General features: G+C 34.2%; 1 protein-coding gene across 4 annotated transcripts; it reads right to left on the reverse strand.

Moving 5' to 3' along the window:
* Positions 1-3,972: 3,972 nt before the first annotated feature.
* Positions 3,973-19,509, reverse strand: LOC133173129 (protein inturned-like). 4 transcript variants are annotated; one of them, XM_061308064.1, is made up of 19 exons: positions 16,736-16,964; positions 15,308-15,392; positions 13,553-14,214; positions 13,309-13,391; positions 12,702-13,120; positions 12,458-12,547; positions 12,276-12,353; positions 11,986-12,163; positions 11,560-11,616; positions 10,705-10,767; positions 9,187-9,405; positions 8,926-9,083; positions 8,682-8,806; positions 8,138-8,209; positions 7,713-7,858; positions 7,439-7,524; positions 7,133-7,322; positions 5,823-5,956; positions 3,973-4,804 (listed from the first exon to the last, which is right to left on the reverse strand). In XM_061308064.1, exons 1-19 carry the CDS (start codon positions 16,836-16,838, stop codon positions 4,705-4,707), a joined length of 3,048 nt encoding a protein of 1,015 aa, XP_061164048.1. In that variant the 5' UTR covers positions 16,839-16,964; the 3' UTR covers positions 3,973-4,704. The 4 variants fall into 4 exon arrangements, with proteins under 4 accessions (XP_061164048.1, XP_061164049.1, XP_061164051.1 ...); XM_061308065.1 differs by lacking the exons at positions 15,308-15,392; positions 16,736-16,964 and adding an exon at positions 19,334-19,509; XM_061308067.1 differs by lacking the exon at positions 15,308-15,392 and having other exon boundaries at positions 3,974-4,804; positions 16,736-16,983.
* Between the last annotated feature and the right edge of the window lie 8,484 nt (positions 19,510-27,993).

Genomic DNA, 27,993 nt, shown 5'->3' on the forward strand with positions numbered 1-27,993 from the left:
TGTCACTCTCTGCTCCTCCAGAGACCTACAGACTAGAAAGCTACGTTTACAGATCTGTCACTCTCTGCTCCTCCACGAAAAGACTAGAGAGCTACATATACAAATCTGTCACTCTCTACTCCTCCACCTACAGATTAGAGAGCTACATATACAGATCTGTCACTCTCTGCTCCTCCACCTTCAGACTAGAGAGCTACGTATACAGATCTGTCACTCTCTGCTCCTCCACCTACAGACTAGAGAGCTACGTATACAGATCTGTCACTCTCTGCTCCTCCACCTACAGACTAGAGAGCTATGTATACAGATCTGTCACTCTCTGCTCCTCCAGAGACATACAGACTAGAGAGCTATGTTTACAAATCTGTCATCACTCTCTGCTCCTCCAGAGACCTACAGACTAGAGAGCTACGTTTACAGATCTGTCACTCTCTGCTCCTCCACCAAAAGACTAGAGAGCTACATATGCAGATCTGTCATCCTCTGCTCCTCCACCTACAGACTAGAGAGCTACGTATACAGATCTGTCACTCTCTGCACCTCCACCAACAGACTAGAGACCTACATATACAGATCTGTCACTCTCTGCACCTCCACCAACAGACTAGAGACTTACATATACAGATCTGTCGCTCTCTGCTCCTCCACCTACAGACTAGAGAGCTACGTATACAGATCTGTCACTCTCTGCTCCTCCAGAGACCTACAGACTAGAGAGCTACATATACAGATCTGTCACTCTCTGCACCTCCACCAACAGACTAGAGAGCTACATATACAGATCTGTCGCTCTCTGCTCCTCCACCAAAAAGACTAGAGAGCTACGTATACAGATCTGTCACTCTTTGCTCCTCACGAGACATACAGACTAGAGAGCTATGTTTACAAATCTGTCACTCTCTGCTCCTCCACCAACAGACTAGAGAGCTACGTATACACATCTGTCACTCTCTGCTCCTCCAGAGACCTACAGACTAGAAAGCTACGTTTACAGATCTGTCACTCTCTGCTCCTCCACGAAAAGACTAGAGAGCTACATATACAAATCTGTCACTCTCTACTCCTCCACCTACAGATTAGAGAGCTACATATACAGATCTGTCACTCTCTGCTCCTCCACCTACAGACTAGAGAGCTACGTATACAGATCTGTCACTCTCTGCTCCTCCACCTACAGACTAGAGAGCTACATATACAGATCTGTCACTCTCTGCTCCTCCACCTACAGACTAGAGAGCTACGTATACAGATCTGTCACTCTCTGCTCCTCCACCTACAGACTAGAGAGCTACATATACAGATCTGTCATCCTCTGCTCCTCCACCTACAGACTAGAGAGCTACGTATACAGATCTGTCACTCTCTGCACCTCCACCAACAGACTAGAGACCTACATATACAGATCTGTCGCTCTCTGCTCCTCCACCTACAGACTAGAGAGCTACATATACAGATCTGTCACTCTCTGCTCCTCCACCAAAAGACTAGAGAGCTACGTATACAGATCTGTCACTCTCTGCTCCTCACGAGACATACAGACAAGAGAGCTATGTTTACAAATCTGTCACACTCTGCTCCTCCACCAACAGACTAGAGAGCTACGTATACAGAACTGTCACTCTCTACTCCTCCAGAGACCTACAGACTAGAGAGCTACGTATACAGATCTGTCACTCTCTGCTCCTCCACCAAAAGACTAGAGAGCTACATGTACAGATCTGTCACTCTCTGCTCCTCCATCTACAGACTAGAGAGCTACATATACAGATCTGTCACTCTCTGCTCCTCCATAGACCTACAGACTAGAGAGCTGCATATACAGATCTGTCACTCTCTGCTCCTCCACTTACAGACTAGAGAGCTACGTATACAGATCTATCACTCTCTATACTCCTCCAGAGACCTACAGACTAGAGAATTATGTTTTTAGATTAGTTGCTCTCTGCCCCTCAGAGAGCTTCAGATAGCATCAATTAAAAATAATATTCACAGATTTCAAGTGTTATATATATATATATATATATTAGAATTTTAAAATTCAAAACAACTGACAATAAAATAAATACATGTATATCTATCATACCATACAACATATGGAGGTTCCATTGTGTTATTATGTTTCAATAAACTCCATATGCAGCATATTATTACTGGCACTCCAGAAAGAAAATAATAATTCAAATATTGATAAAGTATTAAGAAAATATTATTCATAACAAGTATTCACTTCAACACACCTTGGACATGTAATAAAGACATAAACAAACATAAAATGTTTTTGAACATGCATATGAGTGAAAAAAAAATAGTTCGATTCCATGATTGTCAATATGGATTTCAATATACACCAGTATGTGTTCACTGAACTAGTAATTCCTGATAAATGACAGAAAAAAAAAACAATTGCATCAAATAAAACAATCTGCAATTAATTGTATAATATAAGGTATGGCCAGTGCTTTAATTTGTGCTTGTCTCTTCCATGTCATTATCATTGGAATTTTGTATTTTTTTAATCAAGAATGTATGTTTGTGGATGTTATATTTCAGTGTTAGAGAATTTTATTGGTAGTAAATTTCTGTTAATGTATCAGTCAAAACCCAAAACCTCACCATAAACTGCCTGAGAACTGTTTACAAACAGTGACTATGTTTTTAAATACCTTCTAATACCTCTCTTAGTGTACATTCTCTCTCTCTCTCTCTCTCCCCCCCCCCCCCCCCCCCCGATATTTATTACATTTTCAGCAGTGAAATTCTGTAAGTTATTTACTGAATAAAAGTGATATTTTGTTACAGTGTGAAAAAATATCAAAGTGAGGGTTCTGGACTCCCCCTGAAATTTAAGAGTAATTAAATTTCTATGAAAAAATATTGGAATAAAAAAATGACCTTTAAACCCCCCCCCCTTTAGGAAATACAGACGCCTCTTAAAAAGGTACTGCATGTACCTGAAGAAATATAACTAAGGAAAATGTTTACAATAACCCCATCCAACATGAAATAGGTTTCAGGTCTGCAGGTTTGGAGTAGTTGTTATTTTTTTTCTCTTCTTCTTTTTTTTTGCTTGTCAAAAAAAATTTCCAAGTCTGACATTTGTTAGAGTTGATGTGGACCCCCCCCCCCCCCCCCTTTTGGATAGCAAGAGTAAATAAACCATTCTGACAAAGACTAAAATTTCCACTATCCATATATGTTGTTAAAATCCAAAACTCACAATTTCAATCTCACAGTTGCTTAGCTGTGACATCTTAACTGCTCAACTATGAATTCAGAGCCTATGACACTGCATTACAATAAGATGAAGGCAAGGGGAAAATCAGAAAATGTAATAAACAGAAAATTCAATGTTTTGTACTTGAATATGAAATTTACTTCACTTATGAGAAAGTTTTTTTTTTTATATTTTCACTAGTGCTTTGCACTTGTGAAAATATTAAAAAAATAATGCCTCAGGAGTAAAATAAATTCCCTATCCAACTACAAAACATTAATAACCCTCTTTATATTGCACAAGGATCGTTATCACTGGATTGTAAATTATAAATGATGTTAGATTATTTTTGTCAGTATGAATACAAAGTTTCACACTATTGTAGCATGTAAACTATATATTTCTATCTAATCCAGGTTGTTCAACCTCTAACAGTTCTTACAAGCAATTTATTTTTAGAAAATTTAAGTATAATATAATGACTATGGATTGGACAAAATAGCTTTTATATGACAAAATATTTAAAAATCTAACTAAATTGAGGAGACACTTCTATGAAAAAAATTAACATCATTAACAGCTATACACTGTACATATGATTTCATTGTACGTGTATCTGTATAGCAAATAAAACAAGAAATTTCTTATTTTTTATTCCTAAAATACATTTTAAAAATACTAACTCTGCAGAGAAATATGTGTAGTAAATAATAAACTGACAAATTCAAAGGCAAAGTTTTTGGGGGAAAAAATCTATGCATTTAATTGGATTTTTAAAAGGCAAAAACACATATAATAAAAAGTAAACAGTAAAAAAAAATTGGAAATGATCTTTGTGAAATGTAGCACCACAAATTTGTTTGTACCTATCAAAAAAATAAAATATAACAAATATCATTCACGGTTACCACAGACTTAAAGTGTATCACAGAAAAAAAAATAAAGATTGTGTCTGTTAACCTGTTGATGGATTCTTTATATTCCATGTTAAAATGTACATAATCTCACACTCTGAAAGACCTATATATGAAATATATAAATGTTCTGAACAATTTGTGTAGTTATAACTGCTGTGAGTAGCCTTGAATGGTGTATTTATCCCACAACTAACTACTTCCTTGTGGCAAGAGGAATTTTCAGTCATGCAAACTAAATCCTGTATTTTTTTTCACTGGGTAATCATTAAAAAAACTATATGGCACACATGTCAGGCTGTCATTTACCAAATCCCATCCTGAAAGCCAGCTCAACAGTGGACTGAGGAATAGATTCATGTACCAAACCCCACCCTGAAGGCCAGCTCAACAGTGGACTGAGGAATACATTCGTGTACCAAACCCCACCCTGAAGGCCAGCTCAACAGTGGATTGAGGAATAGATTCATGTACCAAACCCCACCCTGAAGACCAGCTCAACAGTGGACTGGGAAATAGATTCATGTACCAAATCCCACCCTGAAGTCCAGCTCAAAAGTGGACTGAGGAATAGATTCATGTACCAAACCCCACCCTGAAGGCCAGCTCAACAGTGGACTGAGGAATAGATTCATGGAAACACACGTACAGCTCCTTGTCCTGTTGTAATATTCGTCTGAAAAAAAAATCTTATTGGTTAATTTCATCCTGTTTCAAAGATAAATTCTGCATTCCTTAACAAGATACAATTATTTTCAAAATAAATTTAACAGGTGCTTGTGTAATTTACTACAGAATGAGGTGAACTTGTCTTCCATAAAACTCTTATCATAAAGACCCTTATAACTGCTTAGTACATGCAAGTACCACTTAGTACATGTAAGTACATATATGTAAGTGCTGGTTAATATTCAGTGCACATTAAAAAAAACAAGAAGTCTGTGAGCCAATGCTCACTAAATTAATACCCCTGCTCTGATGTGAATACACAAGTTCATTTTTGGACAGACACAGGGATAAACAAGAAGTTGACATCAGATTCATACAAAAATGAATCCCATCATATGACATGCCTAAACAATGAGTGTGCTAAACTTTCAAGCATCTGCAAAAAGTAGTTGCTGAGAAATCTGCAACCAAAATTTGTAATGTATGGTACAGACAGACGCATGGATAAACAGGAAGTTGACGTCAGATTCTCAAAAAACTGCGACCAAAATTTGTTATGTATGGTACGGACAGACGTACGGATAAACAGGAAGTTGATGTCGGATTCTCAAAAAATGAATCCCACCATATGGTATTCCTAAACAAAGAGTGTGCTAAAATTTCAAGCATCAGCGATGAGTAATTGCTGAGAAAACTGCGACCAAAATTTGTAATGTATGGTACGGACAGACGCATGGATAAACAGGAAGTTGACGTTGGATTCTCACAAAAATGAATCCCACCATATGGCATGCCTAAACAAAGAGTGTGCTAAAATTTCAAGCATCACCGATGAGTAATTGCTGAAAAAACTGCGACCAAAATTTGTTACGGACAGACAGACGGACACACACACAGACGGATAGTCAGACAGACACACAAGGGTAAAACAGTATACCCCCCTCTCCTTCGGAGCGGGGGTATAATATTTAAGAAATGAGAGCATTTTTTAACATTTGAACCTGTATATAGAGAGTCTAGCTTACCCCACTACCCAGTATGTTAGAGTTATTGGTGTTTTTTTGTTTTCCTGAGGCTGCACATAACTAAACAGCAATCCCTGCTCCTGGAGACACATTGAGTTCACTCCCCACTTCAAGTTCCGTGGATTCAGTTTGGCCTGAGCAAAAATTGGTCAATTAGCAAATTTCTACATCAATAAATCATATACATGACCAAAAGACATTTTTTTTACCTTAAGTAAAATGTGTATATGTACATTTGTATATGAACAAGATAATTCAGGGAATTTATGTCCCATTTAAATACAGAGTTATCCAGAGACAATATACAAGTCCGTGACTTTGACTTTTGACTTTTCCTCAAAACCAAATGGGTCATGTTTTAGTTATAGACAGTATTGAAGTGAATCTGAAAACCATTTCATACCATACACATTTGTATGCACTTGTGACCTTGACCTTTCACCTTTGGCCTTAAAATCAATAGGGTCTTTCTTAAGTTGAGAGTCATCAACTCAAGTTTCATTGCAAAAGCTCAAAGAGAACTGAAGTTATCTATATGCAACATATAAATTTCTGACCTTGGCTTTTGATTTTTTAAACTCAAAAATCAATAGATTTTTTAAAAAGACATAGGGAGTAATAATATGAAAACCTAAACAACTTTTAGAGTATTACAGAGAAAATGACAGATAAATGGACAGGAAGACCCAAATCAAAATTCAACCTTTCAGCAAAAGCAAGGGTTAAAAAGCTAAGCCAATATAATATTTCCCAATAGTGAAACCATTAGGGCCAAAGCAGTTTGTGAAATAATATCTTTGAAAGTTGGTAAAATGGGTAACAAACCCGGTGTAGCATAATATTTTGATACCGCAAAATATTGAACCCGGGTTCAAAATATTGCAGGGTTTAATATATTATATGACAACAAGGCTAATACCTCAGGATTAAAAATAAAAATTTCTCAGATAGTTCTATTATAATTCCAACAAAAAAGGTAAAACCTGAGATGTTTTAGTGACCAAAAAAATTACGTCAAAATTTATTGAGGGGGAATGTTTTGTAGCATGGAGATTCCATAAAATTCTATTTAGTAAATATCTTTATTGAAGTACAATTTAAGTCTTTGCTTTGTTTAGCCACCATGTTGCTATGCACATAAAGAGGACTGGGAGTTTTAGAATTTTTCCACATGGACTCATAAAATTTCTTTGAACACTGTGTAGCTTTCAACCCAAATTTCTTCTGTTCCTACACGTTGTCTATGAAGTTCAATGCATAAGCAGTGCTTTTGCCGCTTGCTCTACTTGCTATTACATATTTTGACATACCTGTTGAGGAAGGTTGCTGTGAAATGAATTGCGTATTTGCAGACAACTCTTGTAGAAGTTGAAGAGAACCTGACCATGAAGATGTCCCTGGGAGACAGCCATAGCCTGTGGGGTAGGGGAGATAAACACACCCTCCACACTGTCAAACTGAACAGCATGAAACAACGTGTTCTGGCAACCTCTGGTTACTCTGTTAGATAGAAGACATTGTGTGTTAAAAAGTATAGATAAAAAGAAAAGGACACTTAATAATTGGGTTATATCTAAATTCTGGTAAAAACCAGCCAAGCTGAACCATCATCTCACCTGATTACTTTGTATGGTTCTGGATGAATTGCACTGTTATTACTATTGACATCAAAGACTGAACCAGATTTGCTGCCCAATTTTCCCTGTATTAAAAAAAAAATAGGCTTTACATCATGCAAGCTTAGCTTTTAAATGTATAGTTTCTTAAATAGAACAATGTTTCTAAGTCTGAGAAAACACACTGACAATTCAGGATATCAGTGAAAAGCATTTCATCATATATGAACATAAACTGGTGTATGAGACATAATTCTATATAATGTATAAATACCTTGTTGTGTGGCCCAGAGCTACTCCCACTTCCTGCAGAATCATTGGAACCATATGATAAACGACTTCCATGGCGTTTCATTATAGGAGTGGAAACGTCACTATTGGATCCACCCCTGTATTGATCTGAGGATTCCTCTGTCAACCCTGGGAATTTAAAGGTAGCATCATTTTAAAAGAATGAAGAAAGGGTGCCTAATTTAAAGTTAATTTAAAGTTAATATACTCAGTAACATGAAATGCATTTTTACAATTTATCTTCTTTTTGTATTAATATTTTAAATAATTGTTTTGTCTCTGTTATCGCTTCTTTAGTGTTGCAATTAATGAAACAAGAAAATATTACTACCTATTTAACAAAATTTCATCATGAGAAACATCACTAAATGCCTGTTTTAAGATTTATCAGAACTTTCCGAGACTTACCAGTGTTGGTGTCATTATTTGGAGAAAGTGGCCACTTAAAGAGGAGAGTGTAAGTGGGGGACAGAATGGTAGCTGTCAAAGCAAGATATATGTGCAGACACACAGTTAACATGACAAACAGTGCAAGCTACTAGGACTGACAAAACTGATACATCTCTAAGATAACAGTGGTTCGATACAGTCTATAATAGCAATACACTACTGATCCAGTTTATAAATTGAAAAGTCAAAGAATTCTCCTTCACATGAATTCCACAAGTAATCAGAACCAGAAGAAAAATTCTTATTTATTTTTAGACGTACTTTAAAATAATTATAGTATAATATCTCTAATTTCCTTTAATAAAAAATGGATCAACAGTATAAACAAGAGAAAATCTGGCAGTTAATAACTAAATATGTGAATAAATAGGGTGCCATTTACATGTACTGGTATAGTATGCTGGTATGTATTGTAAGCAATAAATCATATGTTTATTGTTTATGTGCAAAGTTTGCTGTATGTTTTTGTTACAAGCACTTAGAGAGTGAATTAGATGCTTACGGCTCTTGGGAGATTCCTGCACTTTGGCAGGACTGATAAATGACCCATCTTCCTTCTTTGATTTGATACCAAGTAACATAGAATCGGCACTGACCAAAGTAGGACCACTGGATTCTGCTGTCAATCTAAATATTCACAAAAACATGTACCCAAAATTCAGTATGACATATATTTACTCAACCTGACAAAGTCATCATCAGCTATATCTGAGAAAAAGTTGACCTGAATCAGGTTTATGTGTTACCTTTTCTCACAGCACTGAGCCATCGCAACATCATCGGTCTCAAACTGCAGTAGAGTGGCCTTAGCTTGACTCACATAGAATGGATCAGGAGACAGTGGAATATTCCGTGTCTTTGTGCAACCTCCCATCTCAAGCAAGGTACCCAATAAAAAATGTTTCTGAAAATAGCAACATGTTACATACATGTATATTTTTGACTTATTTCCTTTTTGTAAATAACCATAATGCCATTACAACAAATCAATATTTAGTTGGTCTTACCATTCCCACAAGTAGCAGAAACCAGTGCCCTGTGGGCTCTGTATACCCTGGGGGTGGGGCCTCCCTACAGTGACATCGACGGGTAGGAAACATTTCCCTCCAAATTACCAGATCTTCCACACTCTTTCTGCCCATTAGCTGAAGCAGGCTGTGATATTTAACAAAGAGGTGGACATCTTGGAAATCAGAGACTGGTAGGTGGTTACACAGGAGATATTCCTACAAAATTAACATGAAAATGTACTATCAATGTATATTACACCGCATCCAATTTGACTACACTTATCAACACAGACATATGACAGAGGGTATCTCAGTACTTTCTATCCTTCAAACCTTATACATGTTGTATAGACAGGTCCCTATCACAGTAAATGTTCTCCTTTCATACCTTATAGTATAGACAGGTTCCTAACACAGTAAATGTTCTACTTTCATACCTTATAGTATAGACAGGTCCCTAACACAGTAAATGTTCTCCTTTCATACCTTATAGTATAGACAGGTCCCTAACACAGTAAATGTTCTCCTTTCATAACTTATAGTATAGACAGGTCCCTAACACAGTAAATGTTCTCCTTTCATAACTTATAGTATAGACAGGTCCCTAACACAGTAAATGTTCTACTTTCATACCTTATAGTATAGACAGGTCCCTAACACAGTAAATGTTCTACTTTCATAACTTATAGTATAGACAGGTCCCTAACACAGTAAATGTTCTACTTTCATACCTTATAGTATAGACAGGTCCCTAACACAGTAAATGTTCTACTTTCATACCTTATAGTATAGACAGGTCCCTATCACAGTAAATGTTCTCCTTTCATAACTTATAGTATAGACAGGTCCCTAACACAGTAAATGTTCTACTTTCATACCTTATAGTATAGACAGGTCCCTAACACAGTAAATGTTCTCCTTTCATAACTTATAGTATAGACAGGTCCCTAACACAGTAAATGTTCTACTTTCATACCTTATAGTATAGACAGGTCCCTAACACAGTAAATGTTCTACTTTCATACCTTATAGTATAGACAGGTCCCTAACACAGTAAATGTTCTACTTTCATACCTTATAGTATAGACAGGTCCCTAACACAGTAAATGTTCTACTTTCATACCTTATAGTATAGACAGGTCCCTAACACAGTAAATGTTCTACTTTCATACCTTATAGTATAGACAGGTCCCTAACACAGTAAATGTTCTACTTTCATACCTTATAGTATAGACAGGTCCCTAACACAGTAAATGTTCTCCTTTCATAACTTATAGTATAGACAGGTCCCTAACACAGTAAATGTTCTACTTTCATACCTTATAGTATAGACAGGTCCCTAACACAGTAAATGTTCTCCTTTCATAACTTATAGTATAGACAGGTCCCTATCACCGTAAATGTTCTCCTTTCATAACTTATAGTATAGACAGGTCCCTAACACAGTAAATGTTCTCCTTTCATAACTTATAGTATAGACAGGTCCCTTACACAGTAAATGTTCTCTTTTCATACCTTATAGTATAGACAGGTCCCTAACACAGTAAATGTTCTCCTTTCAAACAGATCTTCCTCTTCCTGTGAATGAAAAATTTATTGGAATTAGTTTGTATTTGGTTAAAATAGGACAATAATGAACAAAATTACTTAAATAGGAACACAACACAGGCACTTGTTTTGTATATAGGGTCACACCCTTCTTTTTCTTTCCACAAGGTACCAAACTCAATTTCAGGCACCCTAGCTTAAAGCATGTATTTTGTTAATATATCAATCATTAACCTACTTTAAAATGACATTGTTCGCTTCAAAAGACTTTTTTTCAAATAAACCGTTTCAAACGTCTCTGGTTGAGCCTCTTTATTGTAAACCACTTATTTATTCCATGAAAATTACCTTGATACATATTAAGACTCAAGAGGGGATACAAGAACTTCCAGTTAGGATTGTAGTCTACGATAAAACCAGAGACCTCAGAATGGAAAACTTGGAAGGCTCTGGTTTCATCCTACATCTATAACCCCAACCAGAAGTTCTTGTGTCCCGTCTAGAGTCTTAATATGTATTGAAGTAATTTTCTAGGAATAAACGAGTGGTTTACAATGAAGAGGCTGGACCAGAGACGTCTGAAACGATTTATTTGAAAAAAGTCTCTCGAAGCCAGTGATGTCATTTTAAAGTAGGTTACTGATTGATATATTAACAGAATATGAGCTTGAAGTGAGTGTGCCTGAAATTGAATTAGGTACCTTATCGAAAGAAAAAGAAGGGTGTTACCCGATATACGAAACAAGTGCCTGTGGAACACAATCAATCAAACTTGGGCAATGTTTCAAAAGAAAATGTTTTGGGCAAAAGAAAATTTCTTACCATAAACTCATCAAAGTCAGCAGCTTCGAATTCACTCAATATTTCATCACAGAGTAACTGTAAAACAGAACAGCGGCAGAATTTTATTGTCTTTAATTAGATGGGGAAATTGTTTAAAAATTTACAAGTTTAGGTGATCTAATTCAGTAGGTAATTGCCTCATTATGAAAGATTTACATTAAAGGTCAATATCTATTGAGGAAATAAATTTGTTGGTTATGGGGTACCTGCAGAATCCATAAAAATTGAATTCTATACAGTGAAACCTCTTTACTCTGACATGCAATGGGCAAGAAATTTTGTTGGAATAGACTGGGTGTCAGATTTCACAGAGAAATGGATTGCACAGGAGTCGGATTAGACAGTTTTTGCCAAACGTAATAATTCCACAAGTTTTTTTATTACAGAGATGATAGAGATAAGTACCATATTTTCCTGAGTAAGGATGAGCCTCTGAGCTCCTGTTATTGATTCAAAGAAGACTTGGGCTGGAATACTGGAGTTTGTTCCATGTTGGATTATGTCTGGATTCAGAAGTACTGTGTGGAGAGTTAGAGAAAACAGCTGATCCAGCTGGACACGAAACTTTGGAGACCGAAAAGCACTACATGTATAAGAAAATTTTTTAAAAATTGTCTTTGTACACATTCATCAACTTGCAACCATTTAAAGAAATTTCATATTAAAGATGAAAATTATAAAGGATGATTGTTTACCTGACCACGGAACCAAATAAAACCTTAAGGAGTCTATGCATTTCCTTCATAACAACCTCACAGAATGCCAGAGGAACTCTAAAACACACATACTCGCATTTACAAACAGTATCAGTCATAAAGTTTTCTTAAAATAAGTTGTTTTTATAGTACTTTTTTTGAATAACATATTTTTATCTCACCTGGATTGGGGAAAGCCCATCAAGAACAAGTCCTGGCCTTCTCGTATGAACACTACATGGATTGTCTGCCCTTTGTGACTAATGGTACAACTGAAAATTTAAAAGATGGTCAAATTAGAAAAAAAGTGTCAAAGTACATCAAATTGATTTTTTGTGTTTGTCTGTGATTTAAAAAATGCCTAATTTTTCATGTTTATTTAACAATATTAAAATGCTACAAATCTTTATTAACACAATTGCCTACCATTTAACATTATTGCCAGTGATGTCTGGGACGGTTCCACACAATGTCAAAAATAACCCTCTGACATCAACAAGTTTGTTCTCAAGGTCACAAGGAAACTGATACACAATGTCTTCTTTTGTGTTTTCTGATGACTCCTCTGGTTCAGGGGAGTCTAAAGTCAAGTACATAACAGCACACATTATGTTCTTCAGAAATAAGACAAGTCTGGACTTATCTTCACCGGACACTAATTGGAGGATGTTATCCCCCAGCTGGGGACGCTGTTTCTTTGGTGGTTGGTGTGGGGATGTGGGGACCACTGTACAGGTGCTGACTTTGTGGGGGTATGTTTTGGGAGGTAGAGGTGGAGGGACGCGTGAAGGTGGTGGGTTTTTATCTGGCCCAATAACCACAGGAAGTTGGAAGGTTAGCTTTACCTATAATAAAACCAAAGATAACTTGAGTATGCGTTTGTTTTGTTCTAATTCATCCCTAAGATAGCTTATTTACAATTGAAATATATTGAAATATTGACTATATCAAAACACTAAATGTAAACATAAAACATATTTGAGCCAGTTGTTTTTAAGAGAAAAGCTATAAATTATACATTTGTAAAACTTACTGGTCTATTGGTGATTGATCTGAAAATTTCATCCAAGTTTACCCATGTTAATTCAATGTCATTTAAACACACCAACATATCTCCTACAATCAAAAACAGAAAAAGGGTAAATGTATCATAAATCAACATGCCTAGTGAATTATTTCTATTTTGTAAAATTCATTCACTTTGTAAATCTCTTAGGTGAGTAAAGGTTGATAAAAATAGGACATTAAAACAGCCAAAAAAAATGCAAGAAATTCACCTCTAAAAATTTGAGCCGATTGTTTGGCAGGACTGGCCTGTAAGACATCTTGTACAATGATTTTCCTTTCTCTGGCCAGCTTTTCTAATGTGCTACCATTAAGCATATGTTGAGGAGTCCTTTGGTTATACTGGCATAACACAATCCCAAAAAGCTTTTCACAAAGAATGATTCCAGATTTATCACTTGAACAACAGTTTCTTATGTTTGGCACCAAATAAACATGCTTGATTTTATCCTCACTTGGAGGGCAGGAAGAACTAAGGATCTGTCCATTACCTAGCTTTTTGTGAGTATCACTTTCGACACAATTTTCAGAATTAAAATCATTTTCTTTTAACATGTTCTGATCACTAAACAAAATTTTAGGTTTAAAATGTTTGTAACCACTTCCTGACACCTGTACCTCATTCTTATTATACTTTGTCTCTGCAGCAGAGCTCTTGGTATATAGAGGCTGATTGTTATTTTCCAGATGACTGTGATCCCCACTGTGTGTGTATGAGTTCCCAGAATTCAGTGACTGCTCCACATGGTGATTGGAGGACCAATCGGATACATGCCCTCTTTGCTGATACTTGCTTTTGTTGTCTTGTTTCACATCCAGATAAAAAAGATCACCTTGTTTATGCACATATGGCCCCCAATTTTCCTGGCATTTACTGAAATTAATGATCAGATAATTATTCAATTCAAATATTAAATGAAAAATTAAACTGCATTTAACGAAAAATGTTAGTCTTTTGAATTTATACAATAATTTAAAGTCTTTTTTTAACATATACTCAAATTTTATGAAAATTCAAATATAAACATAACAGCAGATTATGATATTTCTTCAAACAAAATCAACACCCCAAACTAAAATGCCCAACATGCAACAGTACGAGTCCTTTTACCACAAATATTTCATAAATGATGTATGAGTATCTTATCTTTAGCATGCAACCTTTTATTTCTCTTAACACCATGAATCAGATAACTTGAGACTGTACACATGAAAATGTTATGCCAGTCCCAAGGAATTTATTCAGCACAGTTCATGCAGAAAATTCTGATAAAGTAAAACATCTCCCTCTGCCAAGTGTACAAATGTAAATCTAACACAGCTCTTGTATACATCAATAAAAGTTACACTAATTAATTATCTTCCAAATGAACCATATTACATTGTTACATGATTATCTTTTGGTAAAGATAGTAGAAATTTTAGTTGTCAAAGAATTTTGAGCCACAAATCTCCAAGCAATGATCAGATCTGACCGAACAGCTACACTGATTAAGTAAATTATAAAGCTACAGATGCCTTTTTAATTAAGTCATTATAGAATATACATAAATCCCTCATCAGCTTCTCATTGTCAGAGATTTGTAGAAAATTGTGTTTTTGGGATTTTATTTTAAAAGTAATCTATAGATCATAAGATTTCATCTACCCAGTGACCACAAATAAATAAATGGAATATTTAGCTAAAAAAAGCCTGCTCTCAAATTGATGTAAACAATAAACATTCCATAATACATGCAGGGTTGTCCGTAAGACCTAGGGGCCAGGGAATTCCCTCCCTATAATGACAAAGTCCCCTGGTTATCCTGGTACATGTATTCCCCATCAAACCCCTCTTAAGGGAGGAAACCCTGACTCCTTTCTACTTTTTTAATGCCTCCTGCTATTTCAATTCTTACGGACAACCCTGTACATGTGTTCTGATTGTTCAGTGCAAAAAAATCCCTCGTGCACATATTTTTCATTACTTGTCTCTAAGAGCACTGAGGGCAAAAATTCGTCCTGGGCAGAGCTGTGGATTCTCCTCACCGTATTTTGTACTGTACAATCCATCTGAAGGATGTATATAAATACCTGATACATTTTCAATTTTAATGTATTTATGTTTTTGTTGCAAAATAGTTCTACAATGGCTATGCGTTTCTTCTTAAAACATATATTAATATGCATTTCAAGAAACAATAGCATTAATAATAAAATATGCCCACAAGTATAGAATAAATAGTCTAAAATGATAAACAAATATATATGTTGCTAATATGTAAGTTGTATCATAGCTGTATTTTCCCCGGGTTTTACCAACTTTCCAGTGCCTTAGTACTGTCAATTTTAATCCTAGCCAAAACTCACAAAAGTACAAACAATGTTATACATATAGTAAATTTACTAAATTATTTGCTATAAGATGCCCTATATAATGCATAAAAAATTAAATAATTACAATTCTCCTTTTGATTTTGTCTTCATAAGTTGAAGGAATATACTAAATCTAATCAAGTAGTTATTAGCTCCTTATATGAATCTAATCAAGTAGTTATCAATGTATATTAGCTTCGTATATTCGAAAGGGCACTAATAGTTGAATATGCATGCCAAAATTAATTAGAGTTAAATTTCTTTAGTTAAAAATAATATGTTTTACGATGCCACTGTTGGGGCAAGTGCAGTTGACCATAAAAAACCTTTACAAAGCTTACACTATCCACCTCTTCAAACTTCAAACCACATGACTGTGACATCACATGACGTTGTATGTAAGTTGCATTTGATTTCCGTAACTGGGTCTAAATAGGCCTTTCGCAATTTTGTAACGAAAGGCATTGTAGAGAGGATGCAATTATTCTTTGTTTGTTTAAGCTCTCCACAAGAACTAAATCTTAATTACTACATAACTGTGGGACTGTTTATTCACCTTTATAGCATGGAATCCTGGCAGGCAAGTGGTAGCGACGGAATTCTGAGATTTCACAGAAAATTTGCTTGACGAATATACAGATTTTAATTCAAATTTTCTCTGTTCTTACACATTAGTCTATCGAGCTCGCTGTGCTCGCTATAAAGCAAAACTATTAAAATTTTCACCAACAGAAGTAAGGACTGAAAAATTTTGCGCCCTATCTTTGTGGGGGGGGGGGGGGGAGGGGGATAAAAAGAAAATTACAATAAGATTCATACAGAAAATGTGTTGATAACAATATGAATACTAGGAAATAAATTTCTTCTTTTTCCAAGATGAGAAGTACTTAAATTATCTCTCTTTTTAAGTTTTTGTCTTTGTTTATTAAAGCCTATTTGATTCAATACAAAAAGTACGGAAATGACAATCTAAAAATAAAAAGTTGTACTGCATTATATCTTGCAAAATCTAAATTATCTGTATTTAAGAAAATATGTACTTTGATACTGTAACAGGTGCCCTCTGCTGTTGAATCGCACTCGTCTCGTCATTCGACTTCGTGGAGCTGATTGTTCCAACGATGTTTCGCTGTGTTTTTTCATTTTTAGGATCAAAAAATGGTTTGAAATGAGAGTTAAATGCCATAATATTAACAAAATCCTGAAACTTTACATGTTTTTGTGTCAAGTAAATGTTATTGTCTCCAAAAGTCCTCCATTTTGTTTACATCCGGGTATCCGTTGAAGTATGTGGGTTACGTGACTCTAAAGACAGAAGAGGTTATCCAAAGGAATGTAACTCTTGCACACATAGAATTATCTTTCGTTAGCTTTCCTACATTTTCTCGTTATTATTTCATCAAATTTTAATGAATTATTATTATGATTTTATTAAATTCATATAAATTGTTATTATCATAAAAAAAATGATTGTTTTTAGTAGCAGATTCAAATAAAGTGACATAGGCCCTACTTAAAAAAAAAGATATCCATTGTACACACCAATGCTATACATCTAAAATTTTATTTAATGGATGTTTAATGCATATCCTTTGAAATACTTTTTCAGCATAGAAAATTTTATATTATCTCCTAATTTTACATATTTAATTATATATGTCTTATTATATTTGATTTTTTTTAAGTTCAAAAAAAAATAAATAAATAAATAAATAAATAAATAAATAAATAAATAAATAAATAAATAAATAAATAAATAAATAAATAAATAAATAAATAAAATAAATAAATAAATGTAAAAATCGATTTATTTGGAAATAAGATGTTTTAGAGTTTAAAAATTTGTTGTTAATAAATGCTAAATAAAAAATTCCTCTATATAGTTACTCGATATTTTAAAACTTTGAAGCAATAACCACGAGGGTCATTAAAAAAAAATACGTAGACTTTCGCCATAACTTTTTTAACTTAACGTCAAATTTTGAACCAATTCAGTAGAAATATTTCAATAATAAATCCGAATAGTTTGAATTAATTTTTTTTTTAATACTATAGTATCTCATGGTATATTTTAAAATTATTGAAAATATAAACTGCAAAAAATGGGGTCACGGAGTCAGTCAAAATTAAGTAATGTAATCGCAATAATTGTCTGTAGTGATATCTCGTTTAAAATAGCGTTAAAGCAAAATAAAATTAAATATTCAAATTGAGTATGGTCACATCATTTTATATACCGTAATGTAGTAAATTGTTTCGTTGAAAGAGAAATCAATTGCAGGAAACAAGTTGTGCTTCTTTCAAAAAAAAAAAAAAAAAAAAAAAAAAAAAAAAAAAAAAACACTTTGTGTTGCAATCAGACAATACAAAAACAAACTCAGAAAAAGCTGGACCAAGCAGAAAATATATCAAAATTTAGCCATGCAGGTGTGTATAAATGTCAAAGAATTTTTTATTTTTTTTTTTTGGACGATGAGCGGCATTCAAGGAAATGAATTATCAATAAAATCTGGTCAAAACCGCTAATAACGTCAAGGGAAGATGTGCACTTGCGGAACTAGTGAAAGCAGAGTTACGTGGTAAAAAAAATTAAGACATTGAAGCATTAATACTCGAATACTAAGAATAAAGTGATAGGGAAACCTTTTTAATAAATGTGTAAGGCGCCACATACTATGTGTAAAATAAGGAGGTGGAGTATTTTTGAGAAACTGTCTTGACGTTGTGATTTTGACGTTACGTTGATAAGCATGCTCCAAGGTGATAAAAATGTACTAAGTTTTATCCTTTAGCTCGATTACGACTCAGTAAGCAAAGAGAGTTAAGCAGATAAGTAAGGATACCTCTTCCAAAATATTGTGAAATTCATGACTTTTGGTATTAGGATGAGATTAAAACTTTTGACTAGTGTACGCTTTCTTCAAATCGGATCCACAGCATCGTATACAAGCGTACTCTATCACAGCTTCTTGGGTATTTGTTGCAAGCTCCAGTGTCCTGTCTTCTTAATAAAGGTCTGTATGTACAATCGTATCCAGTCAGGGTTTTTTCTGTGGGGGAGGGGGGATCCGAGTTTGTTGAAAAATGTAAGAAGCTACGATTGTCATGCATGCGAAGTAACATTGTTAAACAGTTATATAGATAAGAATTTGAGAACTATCAATGTCTATCTCTCTTAGAGATTATCCAGTTTTATTTATATAGTATTAATATGATCACTGTGTTTTTGTCATTTATAGATATCCCTACATGATAAAAGAAATGTGACAAGTCCTGTGGTGTACAACAGGCTATAGAGCACAGTGCCGAAGCACGAGTCTTAAACTCCTTTGATCCACTTAGGGGAATTCCATATAAATGTTTACACAGCCAAGGGGGTATCAGCTCTTGGGGCGAAAATCTACTCAGCTCATCCAGCGTGTTCTTGTAGTTAAGAGGGGTCAGTGTCAGATCTAGCATGACCCTTGACCTTTATGTTATCTAATACACATTATGCTATTGATTCACCGCTCAAGTGTACACATAACCCGTCAAAGAAATTATCTATCATTATTTATCTACTCCTAGACACACACGGAGGAAAAAAAGAGGAATACACTACACAAAAAGGGACTAGAGAGTAGAGCAAACAGACATACCTGCGTGATAAGATACTTCTTATTCCATCGAAGTCATCTAGTGTGTTTCTTTTCCTGCTTCGATAGATCGGCAATGAAAGTCCAAACATACTGTTTCTTGACAACTTGGCCGTCAGTTCCATGTGGAAGCTTTCGGAAACGTCCAGGAATGCTATATTTGTGGACCTTTCTTTCATTTCTTTTTTTTCACTCTTTTAAGCCTTTATTTCTACAAAAAACAAATTATTACATTCTGCGAATCAGACTAGAACAAATTGAAAGTTTTTGTTTACTTTAAAAGACATGATAAGAAGTCAGGTTTACTATCAATCTGGTTTTGCAGCAAAGTAACAACACTTGATAACGTTCTTTTGTGCTTGAACCAATCTATTATTTCAGAAGAATACTGGGACATGTTTTACAAGGACATTTAGACTGGTTCTCGTAATTAATTCGGGAGCTAATTTTCTCTGCCATTGAAGACTGACAGTCAATCAGTACTGTCATTTAGAAATAATCTTTATTGCGAAGACTGTATTGATCAGGTAAAAATGCATCAGTAATTTAGCAAATTTCGCTCAAAGATAATAACGAAAGATTCATCTGAGTCATTTCAGGCCATTCAGCACACAGATAAAATAGCTACGAATGCATTAATAGTGGTCTTTATTTCTTTCTTCTATCAAAAGAATGACAAAAAAGTGCAGTGCATTCATGCACCTGTACCTCGGATCCTTTATAAAAATGGGTTACCGAAATTACAATTACGAATGCAAAATATTTAATATTGTGAGCACCAAAGCGGCTTATTATACTGATATTCCCTTTTATCACCTGGAAATATCTTACCAAGTCTAAATAGCCTCGATTGAAAACCGGAAGAGTTCTGAAATTTTGGTTTCTCATCTTTCGACATTAATTTGAAATATGATTGCGAGACCCAGTTTTACTAAGGTCGTCCTAATGATGTTCCCAGTTATGATTAATTGCTGTTAATAAGTGACTAAAACTAACAAAGAATCCATCTAAATTCACATCTCATGACAAAAGTCCCATACCACGTTGATCACCGTATTAATATTTTGTTTATTGCTAGTTCTCAAACTAAGCACAAGATTTTGTACAGTTCAAAGAATTGCAAATCACGAACAAAAAAGTGCCATAGAGAGACAAGAATTCGACCGAAATTAGAGTGTCATCTTACCGTGCAACAGACTCTTTGTCGGATTAAATACTTAGATTTTAGAGTTGGTTGGCGATTGTCATATTTAATCTGTATAAGTGATTTCTATTGTGCCCTATTGCCGTGTAATTGCCGTAATGATTTTGTACCCAGCATAACGGATGTCAGAGGAGCCTCCTGTCGATCAAAAATTGTAACCGTATTGCTACAGGGAGTCCGCGACAGAAATTGCACGTGCTGTCACATAAAAGTAGACCTGAAGTGATTATGTCTCGAAATTAGAATGTTTAATAGATTTTAAATCAGTTTAATGGACAGAAGGGTTCCCCCTTGTCAAATTAAATAACTGTCAACAGAAAGGAAGAAGGAGCGGGGAAAACTCCATGACAGGATAAACCTCGACATCATACGCTTGTCATCAGCAATATTGATAAGTATTTACGTAATGCATGAGAGAAATGTACAAATCTGATAAATAAAACATAACATTTCTTCATGGGATTGTTATATGTTGAGGTCACTGAGAAAAAAAACAGACCCTAAACGGAAAAATGTTTTGTCACTACTATGTCCCAGGTATCGAAGCTGCACGTCAATTTCAGTCTATCTGATGGAAGCTGCACGTCAATTTCAGTCTGTCTGATAGAAGATGCACGTCAATTTCAGTCTATCTGATGGAAGCTGCACGTCAATTTCAGTCTGTCTGATGGAAGCTGCACGTCAATTTCAGTCTGTCTGACGGAAGATGCACGTCAATTTCAGTCTATCTGATGGAAGCTGCACGTCAATTTCAGTCTGTCTGATGGAAGCTGCACGTCAATTTCAGTCTGTCTGATGGAAGCTGCACGTCAATTTCTGTCTATCTGATGGAAGATGCACGTCAATTTTAGTCTGTCTGATGGAAGCTGCACGTCAATTTCAGTCTATCTGATGGAAGCTGCACGTCAATTTCAGTCTGTCTGACGGAAGATGCACGTCAATTTCAGTCTATCTGATGAAAGCTGCACGTCAATTTCAGTCTGTCTGATGGAAGCTGCACGTCAATTTCAGTCTATCTGATGGAAGCTGCACGTCAATTTCAGTCTGTCTGATGGAAGATGCACGTCAATTTCAGTCTGTCTGATGGAAGCTCCACGTCAATTTCTGTCTGTCTGATGGAAGCTGCACGTCCCTTTCAGTCTGTCTGATGGAAGCTGCACGTCAATTTCAGTCTATCTGATGGAAGCTGCATGTCAATTTCAGTCTGCTTGATGGAAGCTGCACGTCAATTTCAGCTGTCTTTCCTTTTTATTTACAACAGTTAGTTTAAGATAAAGAAGAAAATTAATTGTCAACAATTAAAATTCAATATTCTCGTTTCATTCATTGCTAAATTAATGTACATGTATCAATTTCATCTGTAAATTTTGCTACACGAAATATGCACTCAATTTTTGTCATCTTGACAGTGATGTCAAAGATGTCTTTGAACGCAACAAAAAGATCGAGTCTATGAAATACTTACCTTTTGCTTTTAGATGAAAGGAGAGTATTTCCTTTATTATGCTAAAAAAAACTTTGGGTACCCAAACCTATTCACATAGTGTCAAAAACATTCTATAGATTAAGTACCTACCTATTTTGGTGACCACACCATATTGGAGTTCACATTGCAAAGATGCATTTTCTTTAACCAAAATGTTGCCTGATACAGTATCATGATTTGCTTGATAGCCTTATTCTCTCTTTTCCTACCTGCGCAGACAACGGCAATCGATTTTTTTTAATTGAAGGTTCATATTTAAAGTAAAACAATAGCCTTCGTTGTCTTAAGCTAAGTGTATGTACATCACAGAATGACATTGCTTCATGAGCACGATGACGGGGGATTCAGCAGGGGGTCTACAAGCAAAGTGCAAGAGATGGAGGAAAACATGAACCACAGAGAAATTATTGTTCAGCAATTAATTGTAATTGTTCTTTATGCACAATCTTTGAAATATAACCCGTGAAATCATAATGAATCCTTTATTTAACTTTCGAATATACATAACTAAGTACCCTATAATGTCCTTTCTTGCATGACACGCTTAGCGACTTTCTAACCTATGTAAATAAAAATACATTTTTCTAAAATCTTTTTTTTAAGGGATAATTATTTCTTTCTGATAATTTTTGATGATTTTCCCCTGTTTATCGATTCAAATTTGAATATATTTAATTAAGCTTTAACTCGAATCGGTAATTGGTTTCATTAATCGTTGAACATTAACAGAGAAATGACAGGTCTCAAGTTTAAGGTATTATTCTTTCAAAACGAATGCATGGTTTGTTAATTTTGTTTATGTTAATACAGACAAACAGGCCTCTTTGTTTGAAATTTTTTTTAGTTTCTCTCAGATGGATGCCATTATATACACCAGGGTAGGATCCTGACACGAGGCCTTTTAAATATATATATATTTTTTTATTATTGATCAAAGGTAATTAGTGGTTAAATGTTTGCATTGGAAAGGGAAAAACAAGCAAGAGATTCCTGTATCAATACTGGAAGAAGTAAACAAAATTGGTAAGCTGACGACCTTACGACAGTAAATCAATAAAAAAAATTATACAGTTATTTGAGCACAGAAAATAGGAAAATAGACCATCATGGTGTCGTAGACAAGAGAGAGAGAGAGAGAGAAATTTGCAATTGTCAGTTAATATCTGCACTGTATGCTTATTCTCCTTTCAAAGATTTTGACATTTCTTATGCAAAATTTGTACATGACAATTGTACAAAATTTGCATAAGAAATATCAAAATTTTCATAAAGGACATTATTCTCTTATGTGGAATCTGAATTATAAACTTATACATTTGATAAACCTTATTTTATTGTAAAAGGAGCAAAGAGGACCAAAGAAACAATTCACCAACAATTACATGTTGGTTTTATTTTGTCAATTATTATATCTTTAATAACACTCTTTTGTATGTTTATTATGTGACAAAAACGCCCCAAGTAAATCCGAAGAATAATTCATATTCCTGGTATTTCAACAAATTAAATCCACATAGTTAAAATGTTTGATACCAATAAATGTTGTCAACCCCTTTCCAAAAATAATTTCGTTATCAGACCCATTACATATAGATCACATATTGAGACTGTCGTGGACATTTAAAGGTGTATGACCTTGTCGAAATTCAAAAGTTTTTTCTACAATGATCTTATTAAATTTAATTTGAAGTTCAGAAAAAATATTACAAAAAGGCATTGAGTGACGGCAAAAACCGATACGGGAGGGAAAAACAGAGTATCCTCACAGGTTTCTTAATTAACGACTTTTAGAGAATTAAGGGAAGTGACTGGGGTTTTATTTGTGAAAACTACAACAGTGAAACTCTGTAATTTCATACCATATGTAACTTACATTGATTTCAGTGTACATGCTAAGTTTAGGGGAAATCTACCGTTTAGGTGTTTTTTAGGGACCATTTCAAAATATGGGTACATTTACTATAGGATTATATGGGAAAATGCAAATTTTTTGCACTTCAAAGCAAATTATACAAATACTACGATATACTTTTCACTCAAATTATAATATGTGATGAGTAATACTATATTGTACATTATATGTAAGAAACACAAAATTCTACCATCTGGTTTCCGGGGGGGGGGGGGGGGACTCAAAATGTCAAAATTAACGAAATTTTCCTATTTTTATGGAGTATACTACAAAATATGACAGATACAAAAGATTTATACAAAAATTGACAAAAATAACGGAGATTTTCAAATTTCTATGTTTTAAATTTCAAGAGCTTATATTTTATACTTTTTCTTTTAACATTTTCATGATCCCCTTTTAAAGAACTTCAGTTTTTCATAACGTCACGCACTGTTACGACGTCAATCTACCTAAGAAATTTAAAAAAATCATATAGAGTTGCAATTAGATTTTTTTAACATGTAATTTCTTATTTTTGTTTTATTTTATTACTTATGTGAGAAGAGTAAATACGTTTCATTTTACTGTGATGCGCGAAGTATTGCGCAATGGAAACCCCAGTCGGTCCTTTAAGTGAAATTGTAATGATAGAGCTTAATCAAATGCATAAGAAATATAATTCGACCGAAATTGATCGAAATAGCGCATAACTGTACAGTTATTTAAAACTTTTAACCAGTACCTATGCAACCTTTTACTTTATGGTTTATGAAAGAGATTTGCAAAGTCACAATAGGAGAACTCATATGAAGTAATTTTATTATTGTTGCTTTTTGTTGACAGGGAGAGATTTTGTAAGATAAAATGTCTTACCTATTGGTACGGAAATCTCAATTAAGGAGCCAGGCAGACATAATTTATATCATAGTTCCTCATATCTCTTAAAAGTCTCCGCAATATATTTGTAAAGCAATTTACTGACAAGTCCTATTTATCTCCCCTTGTCAGTGTATCATGATGTTAACAATAGGACTCCAGCCACCGCCAGCTGACTAAACTAATCCAAGAAGCTCCATAAATTCTCACCAACAGGGACCACTGCCAGAGTTATACAATTGTTCAGAAGACACGAACAAATCTTTAGTCAGAACTAGGTATGTTTTCATATAATTTGTCTTTAAAGTTTAATAATAGGGATTTCAGCTTACGATCATTTGAAATTTGGTGTAAGTAATCCCCTTACGTCCTGTGATTTAAGAAAAAGACTGTTTGAACATTTATTTTGACTTGGAGATTACACTCAATGTCCGTCTTTGGGTGTTAAAGCGAATTCTGTCCACTTATTCAAACAACAAAAGGTAATCATAAAATTAATCTTTCAAAGCAAAGCAATGAGAAACAATTTAAAGAATTCATTTAGAATTCTTTTATTCTCCCTATAACATAAATGAAACGGTGCAGCTATTTTTTGTCTTTAGTTTCTTTTTTTCCAAAAGAATTTTCTAGCTTTATATTGTGCTTATGTTTTATACATTCCCTTTTCTAAGTAGTCTATACCTAGCCACTAAAAATATATAAGATTAAATTTCCACACCAGGCTATGCTCCGGGTTGTGCAATACAAAATCATGCATCAAAACATCTCCAAAATTAATTAACATTTTAAGAGTAACACTTTTCCTAATCTAAAGTTTTTGGAGAGGAGAATTAAATCCCTTTGAGGCGTGTTGGTTTGTGTACACAGAGCGACTAATATAGGAATTAACAAGGCATTGTGAATGAACTTCACAGAATTGAAAGAAGGGGGGAGTGAACGTGTTTGATTTGTAATGTTGTGATATGTTGCACCGACTGTTCATCGCTACATAAAGGATTATTCTTCCCAATTCTCATTATCCGAACCCTAGCCCCAATCATCTGAAACGAAGACTAACAGGGCATTGTAATGTTCTTCTCCCCAAAGAGAAATGTTTTCATTGTTATACAAGGCTAGTTCAACAAGGCAATCTGCAAAAAGTATGCTCCTCTAACATATCCAGACTTCATTAACAAGTTGTGATTGGCAATCTAGCCTCAATGCCGTGTCACTGAGGACGATTTCAGTTGGGCACTTGTTGCTTTCTATGGAAATAATGAGGATTGTTATCAAATATAAAATTGCCTGCATGTGTCTCTATTGTGTAGGAAAATAACTTGTGACAAAAGTTTGTTAAATCTCCTTATGCACAGTAAGGACACATTGTGCAGAAATTCAACAAAATATGAGGACCAATTACAGGACCTCTATAGAAAGTGCTTTATTTATCACAAAGTCGTCAAGAAATATCTAATGATAAAGGTCTGTAGTCATATTACATAGCACGGAGTGTATTAGCTTTCCATTAAAAATAGAACTCATAACAAAAGAACAGAGAACAACATTGCAAAATCTACAAGGATGTAGACTATGACAATAGTTGTTATGAGGATAATTATATGGTGTTCATTATGTCTACACTGAGTCTCTAAAATGAGAGTCAAATAAAATAGCACTAGTTCAATAAAACAAATCTTTTAAATAGAAGGAATATTTTCATGTTTAATATGAAGAAATCTCCAGCTACGAGAGAATGCAACTTATACATTTCAATAATTTATGGGTTTTTTTTTAATAGTTTTTAAGGAATTTTAAATACTTTCTTATATATAGATGTACACCACTGATTTCCAAGGACAATCGGTATATTTATTCAAAGTTACTAATCACTGTGAAATTATGAAAACTAACAACTAAACTATATCACAAACGAGATGAATTCATTTTTTTCATCCTCAACATTCCCCCATTAATATAGTAAATCCTTGGCACATGGTGTTATGTCTAACAACTGACCAATTTATAAACCGAGACAGGTTACTTATCAATAAGTTGATGTTACTGGGCTTTCAACTATCTCGTTAAAGTCCACATTTCGCAAATTCTATATGAGTTATAATGAACTTGTTGTCAGATACAATCTATCCCTGGTATTTTGATTGAGATTTTCCTTTCATACCACATCATACTACGGATAACTCCGTTTTTCCTGATCAATACAAAGGGCTCACATCGGGTGTGATCGGTCGACAGAGGATGCTTACTTCTCCTAAGCTCCTGATCCCACCTCCAGTGTTTCCAAAGGTACGTGTTTTTGTCCTGCATATATGTTTTATATTGTTTACAAGTCATGAGATTGACCACAGATCGTTATCTTTATGTTTTTCATAATTCAAGTTATGACTTAGCGCGATGCACGGAAAAAATACTGTACATAAACATTTCAGTAAATAACGAAAAAATGATATTTTTTGAATAGAAAAATACTCTTTTAATAAATTTGTTTCCATTTCACGTCACATTCTTGAATTTTTTTTCAATTTTTTAAACGATCGACAGTTTTGTATTTAATATTAACCTTAAACTTAATTTGATTACTTCGATTTAATGACTCCTATTAAGGCACACTGCAGAATAATGAAATTCACGACTCCTTAGTTTCCATGTATCACAGTGTATCTTAATTAATCAATTTTTAATGTTACTCTATACAAGTTTTGCTTTGGATCATAAGAAACCAATGTTTTATCTAGTATTCAATATAAGAATGTGAACATCCAGATTCTATAAAACCTATCTTGATTCAATGTTTTTACAATTCGTAACAGTTTTCATTCATACACAGAACTCTGTAAAAGTCAGAAGAAAAACTATACAAATTCATTTCAATTTTGCTTTCCTTCATATAAGTTGTTACTGATTTTAAAAATTGATTTAAAAAAGGCTACAAGTTTATTGTCAGATAAAATAATTCTATTTCCTTCGGTTTTAAAATGTCTGAGTACTTTTTGCAAGTAAATCTTCATTTTATTATTAAAAAATAAATCATATATATGACGATTTTTCTTTAGATAGAGTGTCGTTTTATTTTTCATTATGAAAAAGACTCTTATGAACATTTCACTTAATAACCTCAATTCTATGAACACTAATTAATCTTTCAATAAAATCAATCAAAGAGAATTTAACATATAAACAATTTGTGTTTCATTTTCTAATCGACC

Source organism: Saccostrea echinata, unplaced genomic scaffold (assembly GCF_033153115.1).
Source record: "Saccostrea echinata isolate AGI-Se365-2 ecotype Australia unplaced genomic scaffold, CSIRO_AGI_Sech_v1 ptg000056l, whole genome shotgun sequence".
Taxonomy (NCBI): Eukaryota; Metazoa; Mollusca; class Bivalvia; order Ostreida; family Ostreidae; genus Saccostrea; species Saccostrea echinata.